At 36.6% G+C, this 11,257-nt stretch overlaps 1 protein-coding gene across 1 annotated transcript; it reads left to right on the forward strand.

Annotated features, from left to right (window-relative positions):
• Window positions 1–4,410: 4,410 nt before the first annotated feature.
• LOC132027687 (olfactory receptor 2M5-like) lies at window positions 4,411–5,349 on the forward strand. Its single transcript, XM_059416444.1, has one exon. It carries the CDS (start codon window positions 4,411–4,413, stop codon window positions 5,347–5,349), a length of 939 nt encoding a protein of 312 aa, XP_059272427.1.
• The last annotated feature ends 5,908 nt before the right edge of the window (window positions 5,350–11,257 follow it).

An 11,257-nucleotide genomic window follows, 5' to 3' on the forward strand; every position in this document is an offset into this window, starting at 1 on the left:
TTTTTCTAAAAATAAATAAATTAATTTAAAAAATACCTAGTCTGATGAAACAGTTTGATATTCTTTTGAATTAGGGATAAATCTGGGTGCATACATAAGGGGAAAACTTAATAAAATGGAGGCTTGTAGGATCAGATGACCAAAAGTACATGATCAGAGCTCAAATGTGGCCATTATTAGCAACAGCAAAAGAGATTGTAGAGTGAAGAAAGAGAGAATGATGGTGTGGAAAATAAATAAATTGTCTCCAAATGCAAAATATCTTCACTTTTCTTTTAATTCTTCAAGGCCCTTGCTGAGTCTGGCTTCAATAATGTGGCCAGTTAAACACGTTTCTCATTCTAATACCAGTAGTTTGTTTCACACTGTCTGTGTTAATTTCATCAGCCTCTTCCCTGGGAGTCGTTTACTGCCTATGTCATATTCCCTGCCCCTATACTTCTTGTACATCTGGACATTCCTCTAGTTCCAACAGCATTCCTCATACAGAAGCTTTTGTATCCAGGAGAAATATGGATGACTATTTTCCCCATAAAAGCCATGTCAGTCCATTTGCCTTGGCATTATATACAGCTATTTATGCTACAATTTCCATCATTCTTTATTTTTATTTATTCCTACTTGTCTTTTAAGACCCAACTCAGATGTTACTAGTCCCATGATACTATTTGGCCTCTCACCAATCTTTCATCTAGAAAAAAAAATCCCTTTGTCTGTTGGTTGCTGTAGTAATATCTACCTACTTTTATTACAGTACCTATCTTCCATACCATAATCCTTTTCTTCATAAATCAGTTCCTTTAATTTAAAAAGCTTTAGTGAATTTATTTTTTTTTCCATTTTGAATTCCCAGCATATAATATAGTGTTTGTTGGTTTTAGTGAAATTTAATTTAATTGATAGAGTTAAGTCAGTGCCTATGAAGAATAAGTTAATCTACCAGGAATAAGAAACAAAAGGAACACTATGGCAAAACCCCAGGATTTTCATAGCTTAAAATCTTCTTGTTGGCTGTTAGAAAGTGTGAAAAAATCAGTAACAGGACAATGTAGATAATAAGCCAAAAAAGATATGTCAAAATTACCTAGGAAAAATATGTTGATATACACTGCAGACATAAAAGAGTATTTTATTGGGGAGGTTAAACTTACATCTGTCCTTGAAGAAAAGGGAAATTTTAGCTAAAAAGATAAAGTAAAGGGGATAATTGTTGACATGGGATATTGGCATAGATTGTGAATCCTGGGACTACAAAGGATGGGCAAATAGAGATCTTAGAATAACTTGCTTAGTGGTTGAATGAGATTAATGACTAAAAGGCAAAGAAAATTCTAAATTGGACCTCTGGGAAAATGATAGTGATGCTGACCAAAAAAAAAAACAAAACAAAAAAAAAACCAAACCAAACCAAACAAAAAACATCAGAGCATGCACTAGTAGATAGTTTTGAAAAACCCTGATTATATTTGATGGGCCTCCAATGAAGCTGCAATCTGGTATGACCAGGCATTCCATACTAAACCCCATGACATTGGGGAATTAGGAAGATCTCAGCCCTGCTCACAACTGGACAGGCTGAGGAAAAACAGCCTATCAAGACCTACTCCTTCATCTGTTTTGTTTTATTCTTACTGAAATTGTTTATGTCTTCGTTAACAGTATTTTCAGCTCTAATTGGCAGCAGAAATTAGTATTTTATACTTTCTAAGAGATTTCATTGACAGAAAAGAAATTACAAGGTAAGCATCTTGATAAAGGAAGAAACCCAGTTTTCCCAGATTGTGAAATTCTGTTTATGCTAACTATATATTTATTAGTCAGTAGTACTTGTAAGGTTCAATCTTGGTAAATATATAATTTACCCAGGAGTAGGACAGTGTTATTTGACTGTGACCTAGTTCTTCCTGTATATCATTTATCAAGTAGACATAATTAACAGTATTCTCTTTATTCCAACAAAATAAAATGCTGGGAAATGCTTTGAAGCCCATAAGTGATCATAAGTCAAAATAAACTTTTGATAGAAAAAAATGATTGTTAAAAGAATTTAGTTTGGTCCAGGCACAAAATCCAGTGTTCAAAGGCTGGATTCCAGCCCTAAGCTAATAATGTATTTTACTCATATTTTCACTGAAAGCAACATGCTAGATCTTTTTTTTTTTAATTGCATAAAATATATTTTGGAAGAACTCACTACATATGGTGACAGAATTCGCAAAATTAAATTTCATAAAAATGTACATCACCATTTCTTTGTACAATAAGTGAGAAAAATCTGCAATATAGAAGAATAGAGGAAAAGAAATATGGAGGGCCATGGAGAAAAGGTGGGGGGGTCAACAATATCTGTAAGAGCAAACACGGAAGTCAAACAGATGCTAGATCTAAAGAGAAAATGTTGAGCTTAGCAAAGACACTCCCTTCCATCATAAATCTTATGGTTTAAGGATCAAGACATATATGAAAACATATAGTCACACAAATGATGAAATCTAGGTTTCAATCTGGGCTGTGATGAATAGAATTTGGAATAAAAGTTTATAATAGAGGGTGCCTGGGTGACTCAGTGGGTTAAGCCTCTGCCTTCGGTTCAGGTCATGATCCCAGGATGCTGGGATCGAGCCCCACATCGCTCTCTGTTAAGCAGGGAGCCTGCTTCCCCCTCTCTCTCTGCCTGCCTCTCTGCCTACTTGTGATCTTTATCTGTCAAATAAATAAATAAAATCTTTAAAAAAAAGTTTATAATAGGACCTATCCAAGTAGGTATACCCCAAAGCCTCAGAAAACAGCACTTGATCTGGAAACTGGACATTATGTAACATAGAACTTAAATAACAGGACCCTGCTTTGCTTTTATGCAAAGTTAGAAAATTTTCAAGGATCTTCACATTCTGAAATCTGTTTTTCACCTTCTGATGACTCTACTTCAGACATACACAACCCACGGACTACACCAAGACTCACATTAAGACAGGAGAGAGTAAGATGCAATCTGGCTAATTTTTCCATCCTCCTCCTCCTCCTCCTCCTCCTCCTTCTTCTTATTATTATTATATCTTAAACTACCTCCACATCTAAAAGCAGCCTAACTCATCAAGTCAATTAGACACCCAATGACAAGAGGTCCTTTACTCAAGCCTTTTGTCTCTGGACATACTATTATGTGATCACATTAGTATATAATATCTTGATTTGAAGATGATCAACATAAAATGCTATAATAAAGTATGGATATGTAATGATAGATGGCTATCTAGCTTTCTAAGCATTTCTAAGAATTTTATAAATATAAGAGAAGAAGATTAAATATAAATAGGATAGTCTAAAAAGGAAAAAAAAATATATAGTAAATTTGAGGGAAAAGAACCCTAAAGACTTTCCCTGTATCCATGAATGGCACAATAGCTGTAGCTAATAGTTAAGAATAGTAAGAACTCTAACAGCAAGAACCCTACAAGATCATATAGAAAGGAAACTCACTCTTTCATTGATAATCTGAATTTACTATAGACCATGTAAATACAGTAAGTGTTTTCCCTGGATAGAAAACAAGGTTAATTAGATTAAAAGCTGAAATTATAATAAATGTGTATGACAACAAAGTAAAGTCATAATATTCAATTTTACCCTTAAATTATAATGTTCAGAGCCAAAAGAATTAAGAAGAGTGTTTTGAAATTATAAAAATACATTTTCTATAAATTAAATTAGCATTTTTTCATAGCCAAATAAGGTCTCTAATACCTGACTTGGAAATAACTGTAAGTTTTTCTTCAAAAATATTACTAACAAAATCACTAAAAGGATGAGAATGGAATAACATGATTTTCCAAAATAGTGAAAAAATTGGATAATGTGCAATTTGAAATTGTGACTTACCAACTCTGTCATATTTTAAAATAGTAAAAAAAAAATAGTAAAAAATAGTTTTTAAAATTGTAAAAAACAACAAAAACTACAACTGTCCTGTTGATTTTAACATATGAAAACACCTCTAGTACATAAAATTAATGGAATTCATATTAATATGTATACTCTCGGGGCACCTGGGTGGCTCAATGGGTTAAACCTTTGCCTTTGGCTCAGGGTCCTGGGATTGAGCCACACATCGGGCTCTCTGCTCAGTGGGGAGCCTGCTTACACCCTCCTTCTGCATGCCTCTCTGCCTACTTGTGATCTCTCTGTGAAATAAATAAATAAAATCTTAAAATACACATACACACACCCGTTTCTAAAAGTACATTAAATCATGGATAAGGAATATAGAAAAAATAGTAAAAGCTGATTCAAGTGATCATGGATGAGTATTTTTCTATTTTTCATTGTTCTTAAACTTTAATTAGAAACTGCTTCAATTTCTATGATATTTCTAATAAACCTCTTATCTGTCTGTTATCACTACAGAGAGTCATGAAGAGTGAGAATGAGACAGAAACCACAGATTTCATTCTCTTGGGTTTCTTTCCTGAATTTAAACACATCACAGCCATGGTCTCAATCATTCTCCTGATATACATGGCTGCCTTCACTGGCAACACTCTTCTGATCATCCTCATTTGGCTGTATTCCCATCTCCACACCCCCATGTACTTCCTTCTCAGTCAGCTCTCCTTAATGGATTTGACTTTGACCTCCAGCATTGTCCCCAAAATGGCATCCAACTTCTTCTCTGGATGGCGGAGCATATCATTCCTGGCTTGTGGGACTCAAATATTCTTCTCCCTGACGGTGGCCATTGCAGAATGCATCCTTATAACTCTCATGTGCTTTGATCGTTATGTGGCTATATGTGATCCTCTTCCATACCCAGTCATCATCAACCCTAAGGTTTGCTTACAGATGATTGCCATGTCTTGGGCAGGAGGGGCACTTACTTCCCTGGGCCACACTGCTTTTACCTTGCATTTTAACATCTGCAGCCCCAGAGAGATTCCCCACTTCTTCTGTGAAGTCATGGCAGTGCTTAGGATCGTCTGTGAGGATATCTCAGCCTATGAGAAGGCAGTGGTCATAACAAGCATCATTGTTCTGCTGCTGCCATTGTCTCTCATCTTGTCTTCCTATGTTCTCATCTTCCTTGCAGTACTCCGAATGAACTCCCCAGAAGGCAGGAACAAAGCTCTGGCCACCTGCTCCTCTCATCTCTGTGTTGTGGGTCTCTATTTTGGTCCAGGCATGTGCATCTACATGAGACCCGGTTCTGCCAAGACTCCAAGGTTGAATCAGGGTCTCTTTCTGTTTGGAACTGTCCTCACTCCACTCCTAAACCCGCTTGCCTACAGTCTTAGGAACAAGGAAGTTCTAAGTGCACTGAAAAAGTTAATAGGGAGATGTCGGTCCTTCAGGTAAATAGCAGAAATCTCACTGTCACCCATAGGCAAAATAGTAATACACCAGCAAAGGAACATTTTGTCAGTTGAATAATCATCATTATCATCATCATCATCCCTTCAAGATCCTGAAAAAGTCAACTCACTTTACTGAGTTTATCTTCAGGGAAAAAATGTTTATCCTTTCCTTTCTCCATCTTAAAATTTCTTTCTGATTGTCCTACATGATGTGTTGATGAAGGACAAGGAACTGTGTACATCAATTCTCTTTATGATTCATGCTTGATGGTAATGTGTACTTTAGTATTTCCAAGTTTCATGTTGATACCATGAAAAAGGATCAGTGTCTGTATCCGTAAAATGAAAAAATTAAAAAAAAATGACAAGATACCTCAGGATAATTCCCTGATAAAATTAATTAATGGGCATGATGATAAATCATCAGGGATCAGATAAATTTACAGTGTTGCTTTGCTCCATATATCTAACAGGACTATTAATTTCTCTTACTCCTGTAAAAAATAGTCTTCACTCTATGTCAGTGCTTCCAAAGAGTGGATTTCTGATCACTGGTGTTAGAATAATTTGCTGACTTCACAAAATATAGCTCTTTTGTTCTCATCTTAGATTAGCAGAATTAGAATCTGTTAAATTGGGCTCAAGGATCTGACCAGGAGACTGATTAGTGATTGTCATGTTTACCAAGGGTTGAAAGCCACGGATGTAATTACTGACCTAATTTTCTAGACCTTCTTGCAAGATAATTTCCCAGTCTTAAAGTTTCCTGATCTCTTTATAATGTATATAATATAATGGGTTAAGGTGGCTAGCAAAAACCAATGATATTTTGGGGCACCTGGGTGGCTCAGTGGGTTAAAGCCTCTGCTTTCAATCTCAGGGTCCTGGGATTGAGCCCCATGTTGGGGCTCAATGCTTGGCAGGGAGCTTGCTTCCCTTCCTCTCTCTGCCTGCCTCTCTGCCTGCTTGTGATCTCTGTCTGTCAAATAAATAAATAAAATCTTTTTAAAAATGTTATTTTTAAGATAGTAAAAAAAATAAACTTTATGTTTTGAATAGTTCACAACTTAAAAATTTTGAAGACACAGAGTAAAGAGAAAATAAAAATAAATAAAAAGACAGATTTGTGATATAAAACAATGAATAATTAAAAATGTTTATAACTTAACAAAATTTAAAGCAGGAGGTATTATAGATGTTTCCAAAATGTTGATATTCTTCAAAAAATTGAAAATACACTATATAATAGAGAGACTGTGGACTCTGAGAAACAAACTGAGAGTTTGAAAGGGAGGAGGGTGGGAGATTGGGTGAGCCCAGTGGTGTGTATTTAGAAGGGCACATATTGCATGGAGCACTGGGTGTGGTGCATAAACAATGAGTCTTGGAAAACTGAAAAGATAAAAGAAAAAAATGAACATTAAGAACTTATTACACTGTGAAGTGTGTAAACCTGTTGATTCACAGACCTGTACCCCTGGGGATAAAAATATATGTTTATAAAAAATAAAAAATTAAAATAAAAAAAAAGAACTTATTACACATGTTTCTTTTTTCTAAAAATGACTAAAATAGTGGTGCCTGGGAGGCTCATGTGGATAATTGTCTGCCATTGGCTCAGGGCATGATTTCAGTGTCCCAGTAGCCTGCTGATCCTGCTGCTTGCTCTCCCTCTCTCTATCTCTCTGTTAAATAAATAAATACAATTATTAAAAATGACTGAAATAACATAAAACCAGTTTTCTAGTGAAAAGAAACATTCAGAAGGAGCACTAACGATCTAACAATTTATACCTTAAATATCTCAGAAGTCATTAATTGACAGTGTATTACAGAGATACAGAGCTGAGTTCTGGAAAACCTAAAATATTTATGTCAAATTTCAACTGTATCAATAATATTAAACATGGCCCCTTCAGAATTCCTAGAAGAATGGCTGAGGGAATCCTTGAAACTGAGTCAAAATGTCACTTCACTGAAGAATAAAAATTATCTCTAAGCTATCTGAAAAGAGCAGATACTGCATACTATCATGTGATGTTACCACTCAGTTGGTGGTGTCATAACACTCTGGTACTCCTAAGGAAATCCACAGATAAAATTGTGTTTAGAAGATGATATTAGGAAAGAAAGGAGAAATACTCAGTGAGGGAAGATAGTCCTACTAGAAGTTTCTGTTGAATAATATGTGTTCATAAAGCATGTTATTTATGTTTGACTGTTTTAACTCCATATGTATGTGTTAAGTGTATGTTATGTATGTGTTTTAACTTCATATGTATTAACTTCATATGTTTTAACTTCATATGTAACTCATGAAAGTGAACATTTTAAGCCTGTGAAATTCACGGTGAATAGATTTCCAAATGGATTGGGAAGGCATGTTTGGGGTTTACACTATGTGTTTGTGACCCACTATTATTAGAGGGGCATGATTACATACTATGACTTAATCTTTTAAGGGAATTAATTAAGTACATGATCATACAGAATAACTGTGATCAATCCTAATTAAATCATGATTCCTTCATTTATTTCCATTCTCATAGTCATTATTTTAAATTGCCTTCTTCTAGTTTAACAGCTCTCTGACATGAATATATTTTGTTGTAGAATAACCAAAATGTCTTATATATATAAATAAAATATGTATTTATTTATTTAAATTCAATTAGCTAAGTAATAGTAGGTACATCAATAGTTTTTTTCTTATTTTTATTTCTTTTTAAATTTATTTTTAGTGTTCCCGAATTTATTGTTTATGTACCACACCCAGTGCTCCACGCAATACATGCCCTCCATAATACCCACCCTCAGGCTCACCCAACCTCCAAACCCCCCAACCCTCCCAAACCCTCAGATTGTTTGACAGAATCCACAATCTCTCATGCTTTGCCTCCCCCTCCAATTTCCCCCAACTCCCTTCTCTCCATCTCTCCATGTCCTCTGTGTTATTTCTTATGCTCCTCAAATAAGTGAAACCCTATGATAATTGACTCCCTCTGTTTGACTTGTTTCACTCACCATAATCTCTTCCAGTCCCATCCATGCTGATACAAAAGCTGGGTATTCATCCTTTCTGATGGAGGCATAATACTCCATAGTATATATCAACCAAATCTTCCTTATCCATTCATCCGCTGAAGGGCATCTTTGCTCTTTCCACAGTTTGGCGACTGTGGCCATTGCCGCTATGAACACTGGGGTACAGATGACCTTTCTTTTCATTACATCAGTATCGCTGGGGTAAATACCCAGTGGTGCAAGTGCAGGGTCATAGGGAATCTCTACTTTTAATTTCTTAAGGAATCTCCACACTATGTTCCAAAGTGGCTGCACCAACTTGCATTCCCACCAACAGTGTAAGAGGGTTCCTCTTTCTCCACATCCTCTTCAATACACATAGTATACTGTCTAGTTAATTTTAGCCATCTTAACTAGTGTAAGGTGGTATCTCAATGTGGTTTTGATTTGAAACTCCCTGATGGCTGGTGATGAGCATTTTTTTTTCACGTATCTATTAGCCATTTGTATGTCTCTTTTGGAGAAGTGTTTGTTCATGCGTACTGTCCATTTATTGAAATAATTATCTGTTTTGCATGTGTTGAGATTGAGAAGTTCTTTATAGATGCTGGATATCAGGCTTTTGTCTGTATTGTCATTTGTAAATATATTCTCCCATTTTGTGAGTTAGGCGGCCTGTTTGTCTTGTTGACTGTTTCCTTTGCTGTGCAGAAGGTTTTGATCTTGATGAAGTAACAAAAATTCATTTTTACTTTTGTTTCCTTTGCCTTTGGAGACATATCTTGAAAGAAGTTGCTGTGGCCAATGTCAAATAGGTTAATGCCTATGTTCTCCTCTAGGATTCTGATGGATTCCTGTCTCACGTTGAGGTCTTTTATCCATTTCGAGATTATCTTTGTGTATAGTGTAAAGGAATGGTCGAGTATTATTCTTCTATACACAGCTGTCCAATTTTTACCAGCACTATTTATTGAAGATATTGTCCTTTTTCCACTGTATATTTTTTCCTGCTTTGTCAAAGATTATTTGACCACAGAGTTGAGGGTCCATATCTGGGCTCTCTACTCTGTTCCACTGGTCTATGTGTCTGTTTTTATGCCAGTACCATGCTGTCTTGGTGATCAGAGCAGTAAAGCTTGAAATCAGGCAACATGATGTCTCCAATTTTGTGTTGTGGGCGCCAAGCCGCTTCTTCTCCACCAGATAACCATTGATGGGGACAGGGTGGTCCCCGTGGGGTGGTGGGGACCAGCCAAGGGTCACAGAGCACTCTGTCCTGGACTTCACCATGGGGGCCTCAGGCACGTGCAGAGGTGGCTTCCTAGGGGCTGGGCAGAGAACCACCCAAAGCCGTCACTCACTGGGAGTACCCTCCCCAAGCCCTCGCTCCAAGATGAGCCCTGCCCTCCAGGGAGCATGCCTTCACTGTCTGGACTACCCAAGGCCTGAGGGGACTGCAGGGACAAGGGATGCTGTGGACCCATGACCAGGGGGCCTAGGCATAAACCCCATCTGTGATTCCAGGTCTCCGGCTTGACAGTGACCAAAGCAGGGCACAGTGACCATTCTGAGGGTGCTGAGACCTGTGTGCAGGGTTGTGTTCCTAACCCAACTAAGGGTCTTGTTTTGGGAAGTTTTTGATCACTGCTTTAATCTCGTTACTAGATATTGGTCTATTCAAGTTATCAATTTCTCACTGATTCAGTTTTGGAAGATTTTAGTTTTCCTGGAATGCATCCATTATATCTATGTTGCTTAATATATTGGCATATAACTGCTGATAATAATTTCTGATGAGTGTTTCTATTTCCTTGGTGTTAGTTGTGATCTCTCCCTTTTCATTCATAATTTTATTAATTTGGACCTTCTTTCTTTTCTTTTGGATTTATTTGGCCAATGGTTTATCAATCTTATTGATACTTTCAGAAAAGCAGCTTCTAGTTTCATTGAGGTTTTCTACTATATCCCTAGTTTCGATCTCATTGATCTCTGCTCTAATCTTGATTATTTCCCTTTTTGCATGTGGAGTTGGCTTAATTTGTTGTTGATTCTCCAGTTCTTTAAGACTTAAAGAGAGCTGGTGTATTCTGGAGTTTTCAATATTTTTGAGGGAGCCTCGGATGGCTGTATATTTCCCCTTTAGGACCAACTTTTTTGTATCCCATTGGTTCTGGACCGAAATATCCTCATTCTCATTGGTTTCCATAAATTGTGTAAGTTCTTCTTCGATCGATCCAAGCATTGTTAAGCAAGGTGGTTTTTAGCTTCAGGTGTTTGAATTCCTTATGAACTTTTTCTTGTGGTTGAGCTCCTGTCTCAAAGCATTGTGATCTGAAAATATGCAGGGAATAATTTTAATCTTCTGGTATCTGTTGAGCCCTTATTTGTGACCTAGTATGTGGTCTATTCTGGAGAAGGTTCCATGCGCACTTGAGAAGAATGAGTATTCTGTTGTTTGAGGATGGAATTTTCTGTATATATCTATGAGGTCCATCTGGTCCAATGTGTCATTCAATGCTCTTGCTTCTTTATTGATTTTCTGCTTGGATGATCTATTTCTGAGGGTGGTGTGTTAAGATCCCCTACTATTAATGTATTCATATCAATATGACTTTTTGTCTTGATTAACAGTTGTTTTATGTAGCTGGCTGCTCCCATATTGGGGGCATAAATAATGTTAGATACTGTTGGTGGATAAACCCTTTAAGAATAATGTAGTGTCCTTCTGTATCTCTGACTATGGTCTTTAGTTCAAAGTCTAATTTATTTGATATTAGAATTGGTACCCCAGCTGACTGTTGAGTCCCAATGCCATGAAAGATGCTTCTCCATCCCTTCACTTTCAGTCTGGATGTATCCTTAGGTTCAAAATGTGTCTCTTGTAG

This window comes from Mustela nigripes, chromosome 12 (assembly GCF_022355385.1).
Source record: "Mustela nigripes isolate SB6536 chromosome 12, MUSNIG.SB6536, whole genome shotgun sequence".
Classification (NCBI taxonomy): Eukaryota; Metazoa; Chordata; class Mammalia; order Carnivora; family Mustelidae; genus Mustela; species Mustela nigripes.

Bases quoted from the DNA above. Each gene is read 5' to 3' on its own strand.
- LOC132027687 (XM_059416444.1), top strand. From the start codon at position 4,411: ATGAAGAGTGAGAATGAGACAGAAACCACAGATTTCATTCTCTTGGGT.